The sequence below is a fragment of the Berghia stephanieae genome, chromosome 2 (assembly GCF_034508935.2).
Source record: "Berghia stephanieae isolate SIO BIC M18660-M18661 chromosome 2, UCSD_Bste_1.3, whole genome shotgun sequence".
Classification (NCBI taxonomy): domain Eukaryota; kingdom Metazoa; phylum Mollusca; class Gastropoda; order Nudibranchia; family Aeolidiidae; genus Berghia; species Berghia stephanieae.
In genome coordinates, this window is record NC_088361.1 from 128022047 (window position 1) to 128047046 (window position 25000).

General features: G+C 34.9%; 2 protein-coding genes across 3 annotated transcripts in view; one reads left to right on the forward strand and one right to left on the reverse strand.

The window, feature by feature from the left end:
* Positions 1 to 879: 879 nt before the first annotated feature.
* Positions 880 to 17735, forward strand: LOC144966577 (glutaredoxin-3-like). The gene is made up of 10 exons (XM_078903258.1): positions 880 to 1073; positions 8421 to 8535; positions 8804 to 8878; positions 10268 to 10381; positions 10638 to 10722; positions 11160 to 11249; positions 13025 to 13169; positions 13473 to 13583; positions 14488 to 14620; positions 16493 to 17735. Exons 1-10 carry the CDS (start codon positions 1006 to 1008, stop codon positions 16535 to 16537), a joined length of 981 nt encoding a protein of 326 aa, XP_078759384.1. The 5' UTR covers positions 880 to 1005; the 3' UTR covers positions 16538 to 17735.
* Positions 17736 to 19412: 1677 nt separating this feature from the next.
* LOC144963858 (uncharacterized) overlaps positions 19413 to 25000 on the reverse strand; it is an 11782-nt gene continuing 6194 nt past the window's right edge. Inside the window, exons 2-6 of one of the 2 annotated variants that reach the window (XR_013643726.1) lie at positions 24738 to 24902; positions 22669 to 22758; positions 21198 to 21299; positions 20106 to 20183; positions 19413 to 19589 (exon numbers count right to left, since the gene is read on the reverse strand). Coding sequence is in view for 1 of the 2 variants with exons in the window: in XM_078897807.1 (XP_078753933.1) it covers positions 20161 to 20183; positions 21198 to 21299; positions 22669 to 22758; positions 24738 to 24864 (342 nt within the window). In the remaining variant the exon portion in view is untranslated. Of the gene's footprint in view, positions 19590 to 20006; positions 20184 to 21197; positions 21300 to 22668; positions 22759 to 24737; positions 24903 to 25000 lie in introns of those variants that run through there. The other variant, XM_078897807.1, reaches the window with a different exon arrangement.

The following is a 25000-nucleotide window of genomic DNA, read 5'->3' on the forward strand; positions in this document are numbered from 1 at the left end:
CCGACTCAGCGGCTGCCCTGTTTTAAACACTTTTAATGGGGAATTCAATCCAATAACATCTCAAAGAACTCAGCTTTTTCCATAGATTCGAGCATTTATTCTTCTCTCTTTACTACCTATACACAAATGGAGCTATTCCTTTCGCTATGTGATGTGTGGTTATAGTTTGAAAATAGACACTTGTAAACAAACTAAAAATCCCATTCACATTGGTTACGGCTACGGCGAAAGCAAAAGTATTCCGACTAAAATAATGGTGCCAATCAACTAGAGGATGCATTAAACAAGATATAAACAACAACAACAAAATAATACATCAAGCTCACCATTGTTCAGGAGAACAAACTCGGCGTCCGAGCAGGGGTAATTAATTTTTTCCCCTGACTCGTATTTGATGCCTACTAAGTTCGCCATCTTGAGATTGAAAAGGGCGGGCAGATATGCCAGGGTTGTGAGATTATTCTTATAAAACATGCCATACTACTTTTGGAAAAAAGACAAATATTATAGATATCGCTTTCTTTTTTGCAAAAATGCATATATAATAAAAGAAAACATTCTCATTGTTTGTTATGCCGTCAATACTTTATAATTATCTATCATTTAGGTAAAATTACACTTAATTTTAGCAAAAGACTCCCCAAATACCAAAATATCAAACCCAGTTAAAATCGTTTTTTTTGCCAAACTGGTAATTCTGCATTGACGCATGCGCACTTTAACCCGCCAAAAAAAGTTGTCTCACTTGTGCTAGCTTGTGCCTCGCTGGGGTGACGCCCCCAGCTGGCTTTTTGTCCCACTATAGCTCGCCTATGAGACAAGCCACTGAGGGCTGTACCTACTATCAAGAGAAGTAACTGTTAAAATTAATTTACACTTATATAAAGCTTCCGGGTCAAATATCAGGTCGATTTTCTCTGAAAGGTTCTTGTTTCGCTTTCTCATCCTCGAAGAAAAGTCTTCAAAATTTTACCTATCTACACTCCAGCCCTGAATCAAAAAGTTATGGATAACACAGTTGAACTCGTGAACGATAAAGATCGTTTTGATAAAGTCGTCGCGGATGCTGGAGGGTATGCTTTAATTGAAATTGAGAGATATCTTTCACTTGTGACTAGAGAGCTGAGCCGGTTACCAATACTTAGCTTCTATAACCAGGACAAATAATTCGTTTGGACAGAAAAATAAATAAAAACTCACCGCTTACCGTCAAAAGCAGTTTAGATTTGAAGATACATTTGTTTTCTATAAAAAAACATTCGGTACTAGACAATCCTTGATGAATTTCAAAAGTTGTGTTTGAAATTATATCCTAAATATTTTCATGATTCATTCCTCGCTAAATCGTGTGTTTTTCTCGTCTGACCCATAGGTTGGTGCCCCCTAGTGCCAGCCGCCTGCCGCGCAATAGCCGCGCAAAACAAAGGTTTTTTAAAAAGTTTATTGAGAAAATGATACGGAAAAAAGTGTCCCTAGATAGGTATGCAATTTGGTGCATAAGTGCAGTAAAAATTGGTGCGCAAAATTAATTCGTAGAGGATGCGAGACTGTGTGTGTGTGTGGTGTGTGTGTGTGTGTGTGTATGTGAGTATATGTGTGTGTGTGTCTCTTTCTTTCTTCCTTTTTTTTGGGAGTGCCTACGTACACGGTAACGGGCATCTAGCCTCAGGATCTATGTACACGTAAACCGGTTTACCGTTGCAACATTCTGTCAGTGATGGTCCTCGCTGTCGTGACCGCGCGCGCTCGTGTGTGTGTGTGTGTGAGTTGTTTTTTTTAAATCAAAACAATTTTAACCATTAATGGCGAGATTCCATCTTACACTCCCCAAACTCCAGATCTTAGTCTTAATGTTATCATTAAAAGACAAGCTTTGCGATTTATAGTTTAATTGAAGCCCGAGTCGAAATATACTCTTACTACTGCTCTCTTGGTGGAAACGATTTATTCTGCATAAGCAATCTGGAGAAAAAAATCAGTGTCACTGTAAAAGGTTAAAATTTCACGAAGTACGCTCCGTGAACACCGCTGTAACAATCCTTTGATCTACGTCATCAGGCAACCCATTGTTTCTTTCATCTTTACCCATTCCCCCTTACTATCCCCCCATCCCCCCGCCCATCTCTCTCTCTCTCTCTCTCTCTCTCTCTCTCTCTCTCTCTCTCTCTCTGTCATAATGTTATCCCTTCCCCTTCCCATCTCAATGTAAAATGAAAACGTTCTGTTGTTTGCAGATACATGTATGATTGTTTTGTTTTCTCTCTCTCACTAGGCTAGGATTAAAAACCAAGACATCAGGTAATGGGTGTCTAATGCCAAAGTATAGATTCTCTCTTTGGCCAATTTAGTCACGCATGTGGCAGTCCAGCTATTTACTATGTTCTGCCTATACCACACAATAAGTGGGATTTTGGGGGTGGGTACGAAAGAAATCAAGGTCATAAGTAACCGTGTACAAGAGCTGTATAGGGAATTGGTTTCTGGGGGTCTTGCAAATACCAAATATTTTATGGAAAGCTTTTTCGAACTCCAAGATGTCTGGTTTGTTTTGCTATCTTGGAACAAACGAAACAGAGATGTCTTGATGTGTGGCCTAGTTGTCTGATTTTGTGACCTGGATGTAAGGTTTTGTGACTTAGATGTATCCTTTTGTGTGTGCAAGCCATGCGGGTAAGTACGGCGATAGCTTGCCAGTTGAGGAAAAAAAAAGGAAGAAGCAGCGTATCCGCATTTGAAAAACAAAACAAAACAAAAAACTGAAGAAACAAAACAACTTAACCTTTTAAAGGCGAATATCAATCTTACTTGGACCAAAAATAAAATCTTACCGTTTTCATCAAAAGACAAAAAACAAATTACAATTTAAAAACTTGAGCTTTTATATAGAGCAATATCCACCCAACGTGCTCAAAGCGCTTTTTATCAATATTCTTACTGCTCTTATGGTGGAAACGTTTGTTTTTTCTGCGTTAAAAAATAATATAAATGAAGACTATTATTTGAAAAACAAAAAAATCAGTGTCACTGGCAAAGGGTTAATTGCAGTACTCCTGCATCCAGTGAGACTCCTACGGCACTTGCTAATCATAAAAAAGGAAATAGCAGCAATCAACAATACTAAGGTGAAAAAAAAAAGAAGAAAAAAAAAGGTGGGTAGGGGGGAAGAGCAAACCCAGTAGCAATGCAACCTTTTAGCGGCGAAATTCGATCTTTGACCTAACACCAAATCTTCTATCATCAAAAGACAAGTAACAGCAAAACTATTATAGACAATTGAAGTCCGAGTTGCGATAGTCTGACTACTCTCTTGGTGGAAACGCTGTATTCCCCGTTAACAATAATAAAGATAAAAGCAAACTACTATCTAAAAGCAAAAAATTAGCTTCGCTGTTAAGGGGTTAAGAACACCTGCAACTGCAACTGCCAGCATCCTTGAGATGTCTACGTCACCAAGGTCACCAATCGACACGTCTCCCTCTCGTCGGCATGCACCCCCCCCCCCCCCCCCTCCACTCTCACGGTGGTGGTGGCGGCGGATAAAAAAGGCCTTTTTTTCTTTTATTCAATCAACTTGACTGCTGGTGGACCCTAGGCCTCTCTACAAGTCCAAGAAATAATACTCACTTTTTCTCTTCGCCAACGAAAATATCTACCCCCTACCGGTCTAATTATTTGTAGCAGACGACAAATTTCTCAAAAGGTCACGTGACACTGTAAAAACAACACAGGAAGTCCATGAAAGCTTATTTACGACATTTCCTTTGAACCGTGTAAACAACAAAATTTCGTTTTCATTCGACTCAACGGGTCAGATTGGCCGGTATTTTTTTAACGAACTAAAGTTCTGAAAAATCAAAATGTTTCTTAGAAAGTTGAAAGATGCTAGTTTTTGAAACAGAGGTAGGTTTTTAAAAAAAATCTTTATATTTTACGTGAATGCATGCTCAAGGCGAGTTGGACGTGCAGCGGAGGTTGGTCGGCCAAAGGCCCACCTCTCTAGTGATTGTTGAAATTGAAAGGAAAGAAGAAATCACATTTTAAATTTGGCGTTGCCGGTTGCTGTCAATTCAAAGTGTGGTTTTGTCGGTACTTTCGTAAAGACTATTCCCTTCCAAGTGGAGTAATGTTATTGATGTTTTGTTCGCCAGATGTTTTATGTTGCTTAAGAGAAATGAGAAAAAGAGAGATAGCCACATAATTTTAGCGCTGTACTGTGACACCTGTCACTGTCTGGGAATAACGAAAATTAGTTATCCCAGACACCTGTTTGAAACTCCGCAATTTTAAACAATTATCCATATTCCAGAAAATGGAATGTTTCCAAATGCACATAGAAAGAAGGAAAGTTAATAAAATATCTATAAAAACATAAAATTAACCAACAATAAATCAGTGAATTGCTACAACACAAAGGTCACAATATGTGTCGACTTCGAAGTGGGTGTCATGTCCGAATCGTTAAGTTGTCTGCCCTGGAAAGTTTACCAGAATCGAAAGTGTGGGTTCGAATCCTGGTCCCACCACTTGTTTTTAATTCAGTCTTCTTGTCACAGAGTGTTGCAAGGGATAATGTCCCATCCATCCCCCTTCCCCCCACATCTCTCTCTCTCTCTCTCTCTCTCTCTCTCTCTCTTCTCTCTCTCTCTCTCTCTCTCTCTCTCTCTCTCTTTCTAGCAAATTGTCATATTCGTCCCCACTCCGATATCAAAAAGTATCTAAAAAGAATAAATAATTAAAAAGCAAACAAGCAGAAATATTCAGAGAGCGACCATATGGTCAGACAGAGGAGAAAAAACAATTTTAAGAAATTCATGCTTAGAAACGGAACAAAAGGCCAAACAAAAAAGGAGAAAAGAATAGACTCGCTCAAAAAAAAAAAAAAAAGAGGGGGGGGGGGGAGAGAGGAGGAGGAATAAAATAAATTCCCGGCCATCATCAATATTCCCCAAATTGTGGCCAGAATGAACAAATTATAGAAACAAAAGATGATCAATAAACTTAACAGGTAGGTAGGTAGTAAAAATTTTAATGGTTAGTGGACTATGAACAGATTTGATGATTAACAACTTTCTTCCTGGTTGAAAATAAATGGCGAATTGCCAGTTCGACGTTTTCAGATCAAAGTGAAATAAGAAATTTCATTGATCCATTTGCTTTAAAATAAAAAAAAATTAAAAAAAGCTGGATTTGACAGTTGATCACTATTTACTTTCATCTTGTGTTAAAAATCACTTGATATTGACTGTTTTGGGACACAACTAACCACTAGCATTTTTCCAGAATATTTGGTATTTTGCATTTTGCTTAAAATCTTTCTGCCCACTTACAGGTGTCTGGGAATAATGACAGCCTAATTTTAGCATGAAATTCCACATTACATTAGTCGGACACTTAAGGCACTTAAACTTAATGACAGTATAAAATCTGGTTTACTATGATGCAGCATACCATCCCATTGATAAAACCGTTTGAATTTTGCCTCTAGGTTATATAGAAGCAGAGTTATTCAATTTTTTATACCTTAAAAACAGCCCAAAAATAACTATAGGAATCAGCCTGAAACTGGGACCTAAATCCAGCTGACTGAAAAAACGAAAGGGGATTCCCCTGACTACTGTGACGTCATTAGGCTAGGAGCAAGCACATGAACGACGCTGACCACGGCAGTCCAAGCTGAAATGGCGTTACTTTGGTAGATTTTGAAATGAGTGATTTTATGGAACGCTCAAAGGGTATCAGGGAAGCAGTTTTGAAAGTTGATAATGGTATCATTGGAAAGGAAAATGGCTGAATTTTATGATTATTTATGTTTTAAGGGGATTTTTTTCATGAATGATGATACATGGCTTAATTTTCTTGGCCACTAACATTAAGCTATCTTTCCATTACAACATCTTCTAAATGAATTTAAGGAGGGAAACGGCAATTGTACCAAATGATGGAGCGTTCATTGCCCTTTATTTTGGTGTTTAATTTATCAAATTCTGTTAATAAACACCAGAGATATCTCAATTTAACCAAGTCATGGATTTAGCATGCAGCTCACAAACGAAAACTAGCGGTCACACAGGTGAATGGGAGAACTGTGACACAGATTTAGTCCATCATTTAAGTGACTCATAGTCATCATAGGTGCCACTCCAATGCCAATGCCTAATGACGAGAAAGCGAAACAAGAACCTTTTTTTTTATGGGATATGAATCAAGATAAAGGGCAGCTCATATTATCATTATAATTGTAGCATTGCGATCATAATTGAATGCATAACGACAGATTTTTCAATAAATATATAAAATAACTAAATAAAAATGAATATTTATATATAACATTTCTATGGGTTTATCTTGGGCAATGCACCACGGTACTTACCCCAAGCCCAAGGACACAACATTAGGACCAGAATTTTCCATGATGACTGTAGCCCATTGCGATCTAGTCACAGACCATGAATAAACATCGCTTAATTTTGTGACAATAAGAGACACATACCGCTGAGCCACCAAGCCACACATAAATTAGCAATAGAGGGGGAAACCATGGAATTTGAAATAAAAACATTATTTTCTAATTTTATATCAAGTGTTTCATGCTACTTATCTTTACATTAGAAAATCCCAGATTTCAGAAGAACCTAAATGTCATAATTTTGACAAATGACAATCATATTGAAAATCTGACTGACAATTGGTAGTCCTCCTCCACCTTCTTCCTAATAATATATTAAAAAAAAAAAACAAAAAAAACAAAAAAACAATATATATATATATATATATATATATATATATATATATATATATATATATATATATATATATATATATATATATATATATATATATATATATATATATATATATATAAATTCCCCCTGTCTTCCTCTGTCAGGTAAAAGAAAGGAAACTACAAATAAAGTAATCCAATGTGGTAATCTGGCTGCTAGTCAAAACATCAGTAAAATAACTCGGCAGGGACCATGTCTTTACAAAATGGCTGCAGCTATTCGGACTCGAGTCTGAATAGTCTCCTGTGACTATTCGAACTCAAATTCCAATGCACATGTACAATCAACAGATTATTCAGACTCGGACTGAATAGTCTGACATGGCAGTATAGCTTTTGTTTGTGTTTGTTTTTTGTTTTTTAAAAACATTATTTTAATTATTGATAAATACATAAAATTGATGCAAATGAACATAATAGTGTCACAATTATCTTACATTTGTAAAAAACGAAATTTGGTCCATTCCATTAGTCTCCCGGGTTGACCAAATGATTCATGTTACTACTATTATTACTTTTAGCTTCAACCACTTTCATGGAAAATAATTCTAATATGAGAAATTTTAGGGCTTTTGTCAATATAATTCATTGCCCCCCCCCCCCCCCCCCCACACCCCCAACTCTCCCAAAGCACTCATGTTTCTTAATGCGACCTAATGCATACTTAAAAAGTGAAACTATTATTTCGAGGCCTCATTACTAGTGAGTAACCCATATGTTTCTAACTGTCTAAATCCATTTCAGATAGATTTATTGCCGAATATATTGTGCGGTTATGTGTTCTAGTGGTATGACATTCGCTTTCCGATCGGAAGGTCCTGGGTGTAAAATGAGTACCGTTAACAGCGTTGTCTCTGTCGGAACAAAATGTAATATCGCCTAACAGGCATCACGTCTTGTTCTACATGTTACATGTTGCTGTTGGTCAGGGACCCCTTGTAAAGCACTTTGAGCCCATTAAGTGGATATGTCGTGACATATAAAAGCTTATTTTAAAAAAAAAAATGCATTTTTCTGATTCCGTCTGTCACATCCTATTTTTTTCACCTCTTGAAAAAGATTGATCTCCATTATAGTCTATTCACCATTTATTTCAACACACAGCATCAAAACAGGGTGGTTGAAAATATACTAAAAACTGAATTTATATGAAATATGAAGCTTGCTTGGGTTGGTTGATATTTGATATTGATATAATTTCTTAAAAGTGTCACAAATTAAAACTCAAAGTTCTGTTCATTTTAACTTAGATATAATTTTTTTGACATTTGTGAATACCGTTTTGAGACTATAAGTCCCAAAATTCCATTAGTTTGATAGGTTGCCCAGTGGAAACAATTATAACTTTTGACAGGCCATTTAGTGACAGCAAATTCTCATTTTGAAAGAATAATCTGTCTCCTTCAGTCCTCTTGCACGGATTGGGGATAAAAAATTTTAGTTCAGAAGTCATGAATACAAAATGTCACAATTATTTGTTGAATCCTAATTAATCTATGAGTAATGGCTCAACATGTCTCTAAATTTTGTCTGTGACATTTATGGCCTTTTGTCCATAAAATCAAATTATGTTTGAACAGTGTATTCATATTCTATGGAATAATTCAATTATTTAAGTAAACAATTTATTATTCCTCAGGCGTTTGACAGTTGTACATTTTGCTGCATCGTGGGCCGAACAGTGTAAGCACATGAATGAGGTTCTAAATGAGCTATCACATGATCCAAGATTTATCGACGTCACCTTTATCACGGTTTGTTTTCTTACAGTTCATTTTTCTTTTCTTTCCGTTAATATTACTCTTTATTGAAACAACCAAGCTTTGTCTGAGTATAAAATGTACAGACCAGGCATTGATATAAATGTAGTCCCTTTTCAAATATGTCTGATAATAAGGTTAAAAGACGCTCTTTGACAGTTGCCTTCAGTTTTATATTTTTTTTTCAGCCAGTAGAGGGAAAATGGGGAAATATATTCATAACCTTGACACAATACATGAGATTTTGATAATTTCCCCTCAGGTGGATGCAGAAAGTGTTGCTGAAGTTTCCTACAAATATGAAATAGTGGCGGCTCCTACATTCATTTTCCTTAAGGTTAGTGTATTATACATTCAAATCGTGTAAAGGCAGATCTGCCATCCGTCCCACTTTTTTCTTTTAAAAAGTCTTGTTATTCATCCTCGTTCATGATTTCCCTAATTTCCATCTGTTCTCTGATTTTTTTTTGTTTTATACTTCAGAAAAACCATCATCATCATCATCATCATCATCATCATCATCATCATCATCATCATCATCATCATCATCATCATCATCATCATCATCATCATCACATCTTCATTTAAATCCCAAATTTTCCCAAGAATTCTTCTACATTTTTGTTTCTGAAAAGTTGGCAAGTCTATAAAGAATTCCACCACTGTCAATTTTGTTTGGTCAGGAGCATCTATACATTTCAATATCTAGATTTTATAAAAGTAGGATATAATGAAAAGAAAGAATTACACAAAGTAAAGTAGCTCAGCAAATGGTAATTTCATTGATATTTTGAGTATACGTCTTTGAGGAAAATTCAATTTGACAGTGATATTTTTTATTTTTTAAAACGGGTTTAACTGCACTTGACTTTGCTGTTCAAGGGAGGGATTTCACACAGAGGATAAAAGAGGCAGCCAAGGTGTATGAAATGAATATGAGGCAAAAGGCACTCAATCAAGTAATTCAAGTTAACTGCTCTTGCAACACTTGTTATTAAAATGGGAAAACCTCATCCTTTTTACAAACAAATAACAATGTGAAATTGAATGTAAGCTTCAATTTGATATACGAAACAGATAAAATGGACATTTCGGGTTTCACCTTTATCAACAAAACAGGATGAATGAAACACTACAGACGAATGAAATAATGTGGTAGTGGCGTTCTTAATACTCTGCTTCGAGCACCAACATTTACATTATCCTTTTTTACAAAAACATAGTATACATAATTTAAAGTCAGTTATTTTCTCATTGTGTTGTCGATCACATTTTATTAAATATAAAATCAATGAGACGACCCAATGGTCATCTAATTGTGTCATCTCAGTCATCTAAAAAATTTCCAAGTTTTATTTATATTTTTCATCCCTGAGAGGTTATTGAATGCAGCAAATTGAACTTACCATATAATAGTGGGAACTTTGGCACACACAGAGATATGTTTTATCTTTTTGCATCACTGCATCAATCAGTCAAGCTTTTTTATGAAGAGGTAGACTTTACATTCCCTTTCCCTCTTGTGTCCAAATGTCACCAGCCTGCTAGGTGGAGCACGTCTTTGTCGAGTTCTGATAACCTGTACAGTTTATGGAAATACATGCTATCTTTCTTCCTTAAGGAATATTTCATGTATGTGACTGCTGTGATACAAAAGCATAACATTTTAACACTTATGCAATTTTTACTTATCTATGAAATGATATTCCCTTTATCTTTTTTTCAGTCTGGCAAAAAAGTTGACCGTGTAGACGGGGCCAATGTAGCTGAGGTGACAGCAAAAGTCACCAAACATTCTGCCACTTCCATTTCAGATCTGGGCCAGCCTTCTGCTAAACAGGTGAGGCTGTGATGCTGTTATTATACTTATGTACTGCATTGTGGTTTTTCATTTTCTATTTGGAACTTATATATTCCTTTATAATATTAAGTTGTTTAATCTCATTTATACATGATTCAAATTTGCTAATATTTCCAGCCTCTGGATCAAGCTTCACATAAAAAATTCCGCTAAGTCCCAAATAGTTTTATTTTCAAATTGAACTCTTTTAGAAAAATGTCTTAACAAAGTTTCTACTTTCCAATTATTTTCACAGAAATTAAATGAACGGTTGAAAACTTTGATCAACTCAGCCCCAGTCATGCTTTTTATGAAAGGCTCACCTGAGACACCAAAATGTGGTAAGCCATATTATTTTAGTGCTTGTAGTTTTCACATTTTTGACACATCTCAAACTTAAAATTTCTTTTTACTCTAGATAACCCATGACCAAACAATGACCCCCCCCCCCCAATCCCTTTTCCTCCCTACTGCTTCTCAGATGTAATTTTGACCGTCTAGTTATAGTCTGTGTAACATAATGTGTTATGCATGTAATAATGTGTATTACCTCTTTGAGTGTTGATTTTATTCTTGGGGATTTTTAGCGACTTTAGCAATTAAGGAAAAATATTTCTTGTTTTGTCCACTGTTCAGTTGCAATGAATTAAATTGTTTGCTCTATTTAGAAGCTATAATTTTAAGCACTGACTCTTTAAGACACATGCTTTTCTTTTTAAAAATAACTGAATTGATCAAACTAATTAAAGTAAAAAAATTTTTAAACATTTCTTTTCAGGTTTTTCCCGCCAAATCACACAAATTCTCTCAGAGCAGAATGTCAAATACTCGACCTTTGATATCTTACAGGATGATGATGTCAGGCAGGGTAATTACTTTGTACTTTGTGTTATTATTTTATCTAATGTTTTATGAGATAATACATTCTTTTGATATTTGCCTAATTAAGAGTTTGAAGAGAAAAATCGTATTCAATTGTCCCTATAGAAAGACAATTTGATTAAATTATAATATGCCAAGTGAAAAATAGCAGGTTTTAAAACTCAAATTGTTATGGGCTCATTATTATAAGAAACATACTCTCAAACAATGCAAAATATCTATCTTGCTCATTATTAAATCAAGCCCACATTTGCATTTGGTTATCAGAGCTATTAATTTATACACCTAGGCTAAGACCTAAACTAATGCTAAAAAGACAAAAAATTGCTACCCTTTGTGTTTGCTATGCCAATTTCATCCATTTAAGAAGTAAGTTGCACGTCTTTGACTTGATGCACATTTCAGACTATGTCCTTTAATCAGTATTGTGAGTTATTATTTCAGTGCAAAGTGCAATCCGGCCACTTTTATGACAAAGGGGAGGCAATTCATCAGAAACAACCATAGTAATTGTGGATGAGCCACATTCTTTGATTTTTGTTCAGGTTTTCTCTCAATCCATTTAAACAATATTTTTCTAATCTGAAGTAGATAGCTAACAATCAGATTTCTTTGAATTTTGATTTATCAGGATTTTGTAATTCATTTCTACATATTTCGCTCATAGTGCTTTGTAATGCAACGATTACTTCATTGATATGCTAGATAGAATCAAATTAAATTTACAGTTCATGCATCAAGGATCACCTATTGCAAACATTAGTACAATGTGAGGACAGAGACAGATTTGAATCGGTTTGAAAGTCTCTTGGAACAAAGTTTGCAGCTTCTTAGACTTGTTCAGATCTGTTTTCTGTTCTTGTGCATAGGCCATAATATATAATAAAACTGCAAGACATGTCTATATTTATGTAAAATATATATTACTTAATTTATATGTATTTACAGTTAAAATTATTATGTCGATGAAAAGCCTAAATCTGATTTTATTCAACAAATATACATTATTTTTATTTTTGTCGTTGTTGTTCGTTTGTGTTTTGGAATAAAAGATATATGCATATGTATTTTTAGCAACTATAGATAATTTATACAATCCAATTCAATTCAATATCCACCAGGAACACTGTTTTACCAGAAGTCCCAAGGACACAATGCAGAAGACTGATGTCTTTTTTGTTTTTGTTTTTGAAACTCTAATGGAAAACCCTTTTACATCCAAGTTTCACTACTTACAAAATGTAGTAAAGACTTTCAGTAATTATGATTGTATTATATTTTGCAATTCGCATCAAGATTATTTCTCTTTTGAATGGTGCACTGAGCTGGTCCCATGCATACCTGAACAAAACAATACCAAACTTAACTGATTTGGTAAATGGCTGTGATTTTTATTTCCTACCGATCGAGAGGCAAAATATAAGCAAGCAGTATTAGTATCTTTAGATATGACACTGAGGTAGAAATTAATTAGACTGAACTGTCAAAATCTCGTGTGTTTTTTTGTTTTGTTTTTTCAGAAAGTTATCATTAATCAGTTATTTTTATTTTTAAACAAAATTTCTATCGTTTTTCAAAAAAATATTTGGGCTTTTTATGTATAAAATTGTAAAGATATTTGGATACTATTGTCTTTGTAAGGAAACAGCCGTGCTGAATTGTTCAATGCTTGTTACAAGTCTGGAAGTCATGCTTCAGATGGCTAGACCAATTAATATTGCAATTTCAACAGGGATGGTTGTCTCTCTTATTTGGTTTTAGGTTTAAAGACATTCTCTAACTGGCCAACCTACCCGCAACTTTATTCAAAGGGTGAACTTTTAGGTGGTCTTGACATTGTGAAGGAGATGGTTGAATCTGGAGAACTTAAGGATGCCTTGCCAAAAGCAGAAGATTTAAACACCAGGTTGGTCAAGGATTTGTCTTGTGGTCAGGGTCTTAGAATATTGTTTTTCTTTCTTTTTCTTTTTTTTTTTCTTTTTTCTTTTGAGGTTTCTGAGCTTGTAAGTTCTCTTTATTGAAATTTAGAATTTTGTTCCTTTTAAATGTAAAAGGAAATGAAAAGAATGTAAATTATGAATTAATTTAAGTTCAATTGAAAATTAAATAAAAATGAAAAATCTTTGATATGTCTGAGACTTGACATATATACCATTATTATGTCTTTGTCATTTTTAAACCATTTATTTATTTGTTCCTTCTCATCCAGACTAAAAGCATTGATTACCCAGTCCCCCTTGGTGTTATTTATGAAAGGTTCCCCCTCCACTCCTCGTTGTGGATTCAGTCGGACCATAGTAGGGATTCTTGATGAGGCAGGGTAAGGATTTGTAAAAATTATGTTGGTTATTCAAACAATTTTTGCTCAATACTTTTGAGAGAGGGGTGGGGGTGCGATGGCGTCAGTGAACAATGGAAAATTGAAAACATCATAAGAAATAATTTTATCAACCAGTGACTTTAGGCACTTACTTTTGTCAAAAGCACTGTTGACCTCTCAAATTCACCCCCCCCCCCCGCCCCCCCCCCTAAAAAACCCCCAAAAAAACAAACCCAAAAAGTAACCTGTTCTTATACAAGTAAATCTGTGCAAGATTTCTGGCTTAACTCGGATTTCTGTCTCTTTGAGATTGATTTTAATTTATTATCAGCTTTTTACCAACTTCCAGATCCTGTGCAACCTCTCTGTTACCACAATCGTTATTGCAACATTCCCTCAATAGCGACATGTCAGCCAGGTCCCGATTTTTTCCCTATATATTGTTAGTAATATAAAACTCTCTATAGCGACATACATTTAGCAAAAACCCTGAATAGCGAAATTGAAATTCCTGGTCCAATGAAACTGCTAGCTGATCTACCAATGAAATGCATCCTCATAGTTTCATCTTGATTTTCGGCCAATGATATCCCATACTTGTACACGTAGCCAATGAAAATATTCATTCTTTGATCAACGATTTCCCATTTTCACACATGTATCCAAGGAGAGCACTTGTCAACCAGTGAATGCTCTTGATAGGCCATACAATGGACAGATGGGTTGGAAATCATTCATTATTTCTACGCTACACACAAGAAACAAGAAAATGTACACTCCTATTCCTAACAAGTTAGAGTCACCATAGTGTGTAAATATATATATGAAAAAGAAAAAAAAAATTCCATTCTAAACACAACCAGCCATAGTCTTGTGCATCAGATTTCCTTTCTTATCATTTCAGAGTTCCATATACAACCTTTGATATCCTGACAGACAATGATGTTCGTGAAGGCCTCAAAAAATACTCCAACTGGCCCACATACCCACAGCTCTACAAAAATGGAGAACTTCTCGGAGGTTTGGATATCATCAAGGTGTGGATCTATTGGTCATTTTTTTGTTTATCATAGATCATCGTATACTATTAACTCTTTTTACAACCAGTTTGATTTTTCTCCAAACTTACATCATAACTGCCAATATTCATCAAAGTGGTAACAATGATATGACTCAGGCTTCCAGTAAAGTCAGAGAGCCGCTTTGATATTATTGCTATCTATGAGAAAGTGACAAGGTCTGCATTGTTATGATAAGAAGAAAAGACCATATGTGCCTAAACCTAAGAGGACTGCTCACAGTTTTATTTTCTTAAGATAATAATGTGAGGATATGTGGTCTTCCGGTATGACACTCACCTTTGGATCGGAATGTCCTTGGTTCGAGCCCTGCTCTTAGTGGCACTTAGTTGAGTGCTTGGGAAAGACCTTACTCACATTTTCTTACCTTACTCAGGTGAAAAATGAGTACCTGGCTGGTAAGAGAGTTGTCTCTGTCAAAAAATAATTGCCTAACATGCGTCATGTCTCATCCTACATGTTTTGTGTTTTGCGCATGTTTAGTGGATTTAGCACTATATAAATGTTCAAATTAATAATATGTCCATTGCAACGTTGCCAACTACCAATGTTAAATCCTAATTTTCCTGAATGTTTTTTCTTTCTTTGTTGATTAATTGATGATTACAGAAGTCAATTAAAATTTTCCGAGTCTAAGATAAAACATGCAACTTCTGTAATTGTTGAAAAATGAAAGCTTCCAATTTCTCATGCCTCATTTCTTTGAATGCATCAAGACTTGATACAAGAATGATTATTATTTCTCCAATTTCTTGGATATATAAAACAGGTTTATATAAATTTTACATGTGATAATTATGAAATTGTAACCCCCCCCCCCCCCCCCCCCCCAAAAAAAAAAAAAACAAACAAAAAAAAAAACCAACAAAAAACAAAAAAAAACAACAAAAAAAACAAAAAAAAAACCCAAAAAAAAACCAAAACCAAAAGCAAAAATAAAACAAAAATAAAAGCAAATAAACAACAACAAAAACTTGTACTTTTGGCTTTGACAAAATGAAATAATTTGTGATATTTTTAGCGACCTACTCAGTTTTAACTGCATTATGGATTTTCAGTTGCGCATTTGTGACTAAATAAATGACGGGTGGAATTATGGGGTAAATGCTATTCACCAAAGTAATATATTCACAACCCTGAGTTTGGTCGTTTGGGTATCAGCATGGAAATTGTATTTGTTCATGTTTTTGGATGTATTATCAGACAACATGTATATATTATCAAATGTTCAGGAATGCAGAAAACAAATGTTAGATGCTGCTCGTTGTGCCCATGGAGGTCTTAATGGTTCTTGTAGCATTTTAGTATTTCACAACCCACATTTAATGTTTGATTTTTTAAAAGTTTTAAGACCAGTTAGAAAACGCCTGAATCCCTCTCCCTTCTAAACCGTTTTCTAATGAGAAATAATTGGCTTGAAAAGTCTTTCAGAGTCATAAAGATCATGGCATCAGGCTTGATCCCTCTTTTGTTATCATTCAACAGACAGTGCGAATTGCTTACTACCCTCTGAACTCGAAATAAGTCTATGGCAAAGAACACATTGCACTACATCTAAAAGACTCGGTTACCTTATCACTGCAATTCAAAAATTTTAAAAATCCAGCCTCCATCTGGATCCAAATTCTATCCTTCTGTTAGTGAATTGAATGCTCTTCTTGTTGAACTAATGAAACCCACCAAGATATGTAATGATGGAGCCAATATCAGTACATTTGTTGATGAGTATGAATCAAGACTAAAAATTATGGCCAATTGGAAATCTGCATTCTTACAGGAAAGTATTGTTTAACATACAAAGAGACATTTTCTTTTCTTTTCTTTTTACAGGAAATGAAGGAGTCCGGAGAACTGGAATCAGAGCTAAAGAGCTAAAAGTTACCAAAGGATTACTTTTTTTTTCTTTTGTTTTTTGTTTTTTTTCATTATACAGTTGAAATGGTATCTTTTTTTGGTGCTGGATACAGGTTGAACAAAACGCCTCAATAAATTGAAATTGTACAAGGAATTGTGCCAGAGAAAAAATTAGTTTATGGCTTATGAAGTCAACACTTTATTCTGTATTCTGCAGCTTGAAATGGAGAATAAAAACGCTTGCAGCCCTTTTGAGAAGATGGGAGGTAGTCTTGCAAAGTACTTTCCACCAGATCGAAAATAAATCTAGCTTCTTATAACTGCTGGGTGGACAGATTTGTTTCTGTGCCAATTCAACACTTCACCTATTCAGGCGATGGGTCTTGGAGAGGAAACTCCCAAAAACCTAAAAAATTATAATATCACCTACATGTCATGTCTCGTCCTACATAAGTGTTGCTGTTGGCTAGGGACCCCATGTAAAGCACTTTATGCACGTTGAGTGGATATTTCACTATAGAAATGGTCAGATTGTATGTTTTTTATTGGCAGAAGCCAATTTGAAACTTAGCTTCTGCCGATATAAAACAAACAGCTTGAGCATCTCTATAGTATAATATCCACTAGAGATTTTTCTCCTCTTTTCAGTTCTTGAACTTAACAATTCATGTAGGCCTGACATTTTATCATTAACCTCTGCAGAATTATCATCTCGTGTTCCAGTGGAACAATTTTATCATTTTTTTAGTGTGAATTTTGCTGATGAAAATTTTGTGCCTGAAATATTTACATTTTTAACATTGATAGTGTGATAGTATTTAAATCATCATCTTTACTTTTGTATCAATTTTGTTTATAAATGAAGAATTTTGGGTTTCAGGCAATTTTTTTCCCTCTTATTTATATATTATTGAAATCTATCTGGCACAGTCCTTTTCCATATGGCTTGTTCTTTTCGTTTTTAATGTTCTGCCTGCTTCTCTGTTTCTAAAGTGTTATATTTACCTCATTTTTAAAATTGCTTTTTGTTATTGTTTGTTTCATTATTTATCATGTTGTGATATACTATCAGCCACATTTTTTAAAGTATTGTTCGAGCCTGTGGTGAAGCAATTAGAGCTATATCTTGTGGTATCTTGTTTCGTCATGCTTTTTTTTCTTCTGTCTATTAATAAGACAATATTGAAAAAAAAAATAAAACTCCAGAGTTTTTTTTAAATTGTGTGTTTTCTTTTTTTTTTTCTCTTTTCATTGTATGTGCATTAGACAAGATTACAAACAAGAGAAATTATGTGTACAATATATATATATATATATATATATATATATATATATATATATATTATATATATATATATATATATATATATATATATATATATATATATATATATATATATATATATATAATATATAAAACAATTTAAGATTAAAGGGTAAAGAAAAACAGACCATTCCTTACGATTGAATACTGTGCGCAATTAAGCACCTTCCAAAATGTTTACTTTGAAACATCTACAAATCCCCTTTTTATCCTTCACTCATTTGGAAGGTGCCGTCAATAGCAGTTAGGTTTGGTTATCTCTTTTAGCAATCCCATACAAAATTGTATCTTAGAGTGTTTTCTGTGACTGCATGAGTGACAGTAAATTCCGGCTCGGGGGTGTGTCATCGGGAAAGGCACTTTACTCTTTTCTTTTTCTCTTCTTTCTGTTTGAAAGAGTGCTATACTATAATGGAACTCCAAGTCAATATGTTCAGTTTCAAGGAGACTTAAGATTCAATGGCGAAAATGAAAATCTTTTTATTTTTATTTTTAAGAAGACCTCTGATATAATGATAAGAACTAACCCATGCTGCCCTTGACACGTTCACAGGATGGTAAGCAGGAGGTATATATTATCCGTTTTCCGAGTTGCTTTCTGTCTTTGTCTTGGAATGAGATTACTTAGTTTTGTCCTAGCCCTGGCAGGAGTCGACTGGGAGGGAAACAGTCAAATGTATAGTTTTTGTTTTTTGAGGTGATATGTATTTGTTTTCCCCGTAAACCATCTCTCTGTTATTTACTATTATTATTATTTTTTGTTTGTTTTTGCTTTAGTTATATAATGGTTTGTAAATGTTTGAGTGTTTTCCTCTTAGTGGGATCCTGTGCTTTCGCCTGGACGAAAGTTTTTGGTTATCTCAAACTAAATGCACTGATAGTATGTTCTTGGAATCTATATCTTTTCCCTATTTGAACCAATTCTCCTTTGTCTTACTTTTTCTCGTGTGATTTTAATACCTAATTACACCTTTTTGACTATCCCATTTTCTTCCTTTTTAATGGCGCTGAAATGACCTAAATATGTCGAAAGTGTCGTAAAATCCTTAAAAATAATAAAAACTAAAAATCAGGTCTGGTATAGAACTTTAAGTCATGAAACATGCAATTTATTCTTCATAAATTGGAAATTTTGCTCTCGGGGGCAATGAATGAAACGTCTGAAGTACATGGACCATTGTTAAAGCATCAAAGTACTTTATATAAGTGTGAATTCCTATGAGTTCAATTATGTTGATAAACTCTCCAGAAATAAAATCCAAGAGTGTTATCCCCATACTGTTGCCATGCTAAACTAAAAAGAATTGCTTCCAGACCGACAGGTGCTCGTTTGCAGGTCTGATACCCCAAATTGTGATGGGCTCATTGTTGTAATGGAAATACTCTCAAACCAACGCAGAATATTGTCCATTACAAAAATAATTATGTTCGGTTGTCAGACCTGCTAATATTTACACTTAGCTCTAGGCCTATTACATAGCCAATTTTGGAATGCCATATATCTTACATTCAAAACAAAGACCAATTTGACTCACAATTTCATTCAGCAAATGAAAAAAGAAAGATTGTGGACATGTTTCACTTTTGTTTTATTTCGGGGTTTGTTAATCAAAGCACTAAATATATGCCACATTAACGTTTGTCATTCCACGCTTAATATAAGATCATTACCATGGTAACAACAACGCAAACTTCTTCATGATCAATGTACGAGTTATATGGTCCTCTATGGAGCACAGCAAATTTGGTCTGTGGAATAGACGATAATGGTAAATAATATGAAGCTTTTGTGGTAATGACATGATATCCATACGACAAAGAAGAGAGAGAGAGAGAGAGAGAGAGAGAGAGAGAGAGAGAGAGAGAGAGAGAGAGAGAGAGAGAGAGAGAGAGAGAGAGAGAGAATTGCTTCCTTTGAAATAATCCATTTCGTTTGCAGGTCTGATACCCCAAATTGTGATGGGCTCATTGTTGTAATGGAAATACTCTCAAACCAACGCAGAATATTGTCCATTACAAAAATAATTATGTTCGGTTGTCAGACCTGCTAATATTTACACTTAGCTCTAGGCCTATTACATAGCCAATTTTGGAATGCCATATTCAAAACAAAGACCAATTTGACTCACAATTTCATTCAGCAAATGAAAAAAGAAAGATTGTGGACATGTTTCACTTTTGTTTTATTTCGGGGTTTGTTAATCAAAGCACTAAATATATGCCACATTAACGTTTGTCATTCCACGCTTAATATAAGATCATTACCATGGTAACAACAACGCAAACTTCTTCATGATCAATGTACGAGTTATATGGTCCTCTATGGAGCACAGCAAATTTGGTCTGTGGAATAGACGATAATGGTAAATAATATGAAGCTTTTGTGGTAATGACATGATATCCATACGACAAAGAAGAGAGAGAGAGAGAGAGAGAGAGAGAGAGATAGAGAGAGAGAGAGAGCGAGAGAGAGAGAGAGAGAGAGAGAGAGAATTGCTTCCTTTGAAATAATCCATTTCTTCCCCCCCCCCCCCCCCTCGAAATCACTAAATTAAATCAATGTTCTATCTTGTCTTCTACTCGTATCAAATTGTTGGGCACAAAGGAACAGCTGCTCAAACGACCATTGGAGACATGATTAAAACTGATATTCTGTGACATCAGATACTGGTTTCAAAAGAGGATAGAAAGATGAACAAGAAGAAAATCTGTCCCACGTGACTGTTTACTTTTCACTTATTTATTTAGGCGCAAATTGGACCAAAAGTGTTCCAACGCCATCGAATTCAATACTCTATTTGAGAGTTCGAAATGAAAATAATAGTAATAGTTCCGCTGGGCTTCATTCTGGAGCCAGAGTTCATCTCAGTTTCTTTCTTATCAAATTGAAATTATCAATTGTTCGCCACTCTTTGGATAGGACGCTTGCTTGTCTATCGCTATTTCCGATCCAAGAGACCAAACTACCCAATTACTATTTATTGGGTAAAAAAACCCACATCTAGACCGAACTCTGGATCCTTTGATTATGAATCGAGTGCTTTGCCAATTGAGCTACGTGAACTACCAGAGTAGGGAACACTTTCGCATTTATTTTACCAAAAGAATTAATTACTGTATGCCTCTTCTCAGGCATTGAGCATTGTCTAAATCTTTACACAACAAAAAGAAGACATCTTTTGTACACAGTGCAAGTTCCACCATATCTCTTTAACATTGTTTTTGACCTTGACATAGCTACGATTTTATATATGTGGGCAAAAGGCCTCAACAATATAATAATAATAATAATAATAATAATAATAATAATAATAATAATAATAATAATAATAATAATAATAATAATAATGCACTTACTTAAAGGACAAATACCCGATGGCCTCCTTTTTGTGATTAAACATTGAAGCTGGCCCTTACACCTGTGCCCGTCATCAGCTTGTCCATATTGAGGGCCGCACACTAATGGGGAAAATAATATGTAAACGTTGTCATTGGTACAGCTTATGCAGTACTCGATGGATTTTTGCATGCCACAGTACGACATGCTTTGCAATACGGCACGCTGGAGCGAAGTGACCAATTTTAAAAAATCTAATCGTTACAACACAAGCATCGGCTTTCGGCACGCTCGGATTCTAATTCTAGCACGCTTTTTGGCTTCTCCCGAGAGCGTGCTAGAATCCAATGAGTACTATACTCCCATTGATATAAATCTTTAGGGCCATGCAGAACACGTAGAGTCTGATCACCCAAATTATAAAAGTCTCTACGTTGTAATGGAAATATTCTTAAACAAATACAAAATATACGTCATTAAAACAATGTTAAAACCTGAAAATATGTGCAAAAATATAAATACGCCATTATTGTCAACTTCTGTTTTATTTCAAGCCGACAAATCATGAATTTTCCTTTGGATATAAAATTATCGAGGTTGAATTGCTATCTGTTTTTGTCTTAGAATGGGATTGTTGTTTTTTTTGTGTTTTTTTTCCGGACCCTTTCCGGAGTCCTTGACTGGGAGGGAAACAGTTAAATGTATTGGGTTAGTTTTGGGAGGTGATATGTTTTTTTCTCCTTGTAAATCATCTCTGTTATGCTTTGGTATATTATATATATATATATATATATATATATATATATATATATATATATTATATATATATATATATATATATAGCCTATATTGATAATGAGTTGTAAACATTTGTGTGTATTCCTCTTAATATGGGACCCTGTGCTTGTGTCTGGATAAAACCTCTAAGTGCACTGGATAGTGGATAGTGTACTCTTGGAATTTACATCTGTTCTCTATTTGAACCCTTCGCCTTTGACTTACTTTTTCTCATGCGCTTTCAAAGGCAAATCTATAACTTTTTGACAACTCTGTTTTCTTCCTTTTTACTGGCGCTGAAATGATTAAAATGTGTCGCAAGCGCCTTAAAACCTTTAACAAACAAACAAGCGACAAACAAATTTTCCATTGGTGATAAATAAAAAGAATTAAAAATTTTTATTTTTGACGAGTAAAACGTGAATTAAATATGGGTGTTGCTTAAAGTAAAGGCTGCCTCTATTCTCATCCCCCCGGCCGATTGGATTACCGAAAAAAACGTCGCCGGCTTTTTGCGATTTGGATTTGATTGATTTTTTTTTTTAATTGTGCAACTTGTGACAAGAAACTTAACAAATTACTGCATTACAACCTTTGGATTAAACATACAACAATTGTGGACTACTATTCTACTATTATGAAGACTAGCATCCCGGGGGTGAGAATAGTCACTTCGATATGAAAAGCTTTTAAAAGTAAGCGACTTCTACTCACAAAATTGGTTGCACATTCTTTGTCCTTGATACATGATGATGAACTTGAGTGCGATGACTTTACACATGGGACTCTCTACGTTTAAGCATCCTGCATTGGGAAGAACATTTGTATTATTACGATGATGATAATAGTGATGATGAAAATGAGATGAGGATGGCCCTTATTGCGTTAATGTCGATGTATAATCGTATTGATAAAAAACTGAACCCCATTCACCCCAAACAAGCTTTTGCATAGCGCCATATTTTTTTTAACTTAATGTACAAAACCGGCATAAAACAATACAGATAGTGTGCGCTTGGCTAAGAAGCTCACAACATTGCCATCCGGAAGTATAACGGACCAACACACAAAACTCTGTGTAATCATGAACGTTTATAGTCTGGTTAATACAGTTTAGTGAGAATTACTCATAAACGCGGATGGCAAAAACAATAACACTGACGTCATCTTCGTTCTATCTATAGCCACTTTACAAAAAACTTCATAATATGTATACTGGATACATCGTAAATGCACCCCCACCCATTAAATCGATGCAATTTCAGTGTATTCTGAGGACTGTGGTGTACAAGCTTTGAAGTAAAAGTTGAAAGTCTGTACTATTTCAGAAAATATTGACAAACACTGACTTAGCGTGACATTTTACCAAAAGGGGGAGATGTACTAGGTTGTAAACTGAGTGCAATCATTTTCGTCTCCTATTCGTGATCAACCAGTGTGTGTCATAGACGCTATACATTTATGTAATTTTCCTACAACAAACACATGAAAAACATCAGCAAACGAAACTAAAAACCTAAAACGTTTATATTACTATTCAAACATTTATTTAGTATGCAAGAACTGATCATCCAAAGTTGTTCTAAAACAATAGCAAAGAAAATCCGTGTGTTGTTTCACTTTTGTTGGAAGGAAACTGAAAGAAATTTTAATTCCGAGATAGAACGTCCGCCTTCGGTTCCTGCTCGGTTCGGCAACTAAAAATGAGTGAGTTGCACTCACTTTGCTAGGATAAAACAAGAGATCGACTGAGAGGAAAGGTCAAATGGAGGGCAAGAAGGACCGGAGAGGACAATGAATTCACTCAGTTTGCAACAAAAGGCATGAATAATGTGTGCAAAAGAGGAATAGGGTTACTGTGCGCTGTTAAAATACTTTTTATTTCAAATATCGATATATCGATTAAGGTGACCCCCAATTTGTCAAAAAGTCTCACACCTCCGATTTCTTAAAACAGAGGACGACAAAGGGAATGCTATGTTATGTTTTTGCAATCAATCAATACTAACCGACTTGCATTTATTTGCAGAACCCCAGTTGTCATTGCTTCATTATTGAGATGGAAATACCCTCAAACCAGCGTAAAATTACATCAATATTAATACGAAAGCATAGAGTTCTGTACAAATTCGCATGTCTGATAACTGAACGCAAATATGAGCTTGATATTAGTATAATATTATATTAATAGACAATATTTGGCATTGAATTGAGAGTATTTCCATTACTTTCCATCACAACAATGGACACAGAACAATTTAGGTTATCAGACCTGCAATTGGATTCAATAGTCTGATGTCACGTCGCCCAGCAACGGCGGTCATCGTGGTTCTAAACAAAGAAAATCGGTACTTTTTATTCTTCAAGCAGGCTAGAACTTTTCATATGTCTTCTAATCAGAATGTGTCAAAGTCAAAGCATGAACAGATTTTAATGTTTTTTTCCCTCTGGATACGCTTTTATACTCGTCGGAGAAATAATTCATAAGGGCGTCCGCCTTTGTTCCGATAGTTTAGAGCCAGTTACTAAGTTACCATGCGTCATTATGAGGGAAGTGACGTTACGACTGTTGAAGCGTATTAAGACTTGAAATACACTTCGATATTAACGGACGTGTACTTATTTGCATGCCAAATAACCCAAATTGTTATTGGTTCATTGTTGAAATGGAAATAATCTCAAACCCACGCGAAATATTGTCTATTATAACAATATTAAATCAAGCCCATAATTGCGTTCGGTCATCAGACCTGCGAATATAATACATGCACCTAGATACTAACCCATTGATCTAAAGAGTCCCACGCAGAAGGAGCAAGCCGTGTCAGGTAATATCTGTCCTTGGGTTGTTGTGATTGTTGACGTGAATGCCAAAAGAGCGAGGGATGCTGCTAGGATTGTGGCACGCATTGTGAGTTGGTTTATTTTTGCCAAATAAAAATCTGTGACTGAAATTTAAAAATAGAAATGAATAGTTTATGAGTAGACATAATAGCGATAGTCTAATATTCTCTCTCTCTCTCTCTCTCTCTCTCTCTCTCTCTCT

What these genes read in the sequence shown, in the direction of transcription:
- LOC144966577 (XM_078903258.1), top strand. Translation starts at nt 1,006, where the DNA reads ATGGATAACACAGTTGAACTCGTGAACGATAAAGATCGTTTTGATAAA. An exon ending in TCGACGTCACCTTTATCACG is followed by an intron (nt 8,536 to 8,803) that starts GTTTGTTTTCTT and finishes ATTTCCCCTCAG; the next exon opens with GTGGATGCAGAAAGTGTTGC. An exon ending in GCCAGCCTTCTGCTAAACAG is followed by an intron (nt 10,382 to 10,637) that starts GTGAGGCTGTGA and finishes TTATTTTCACAG; the next exon opens with AAATTAAATGAACGGTTGAA.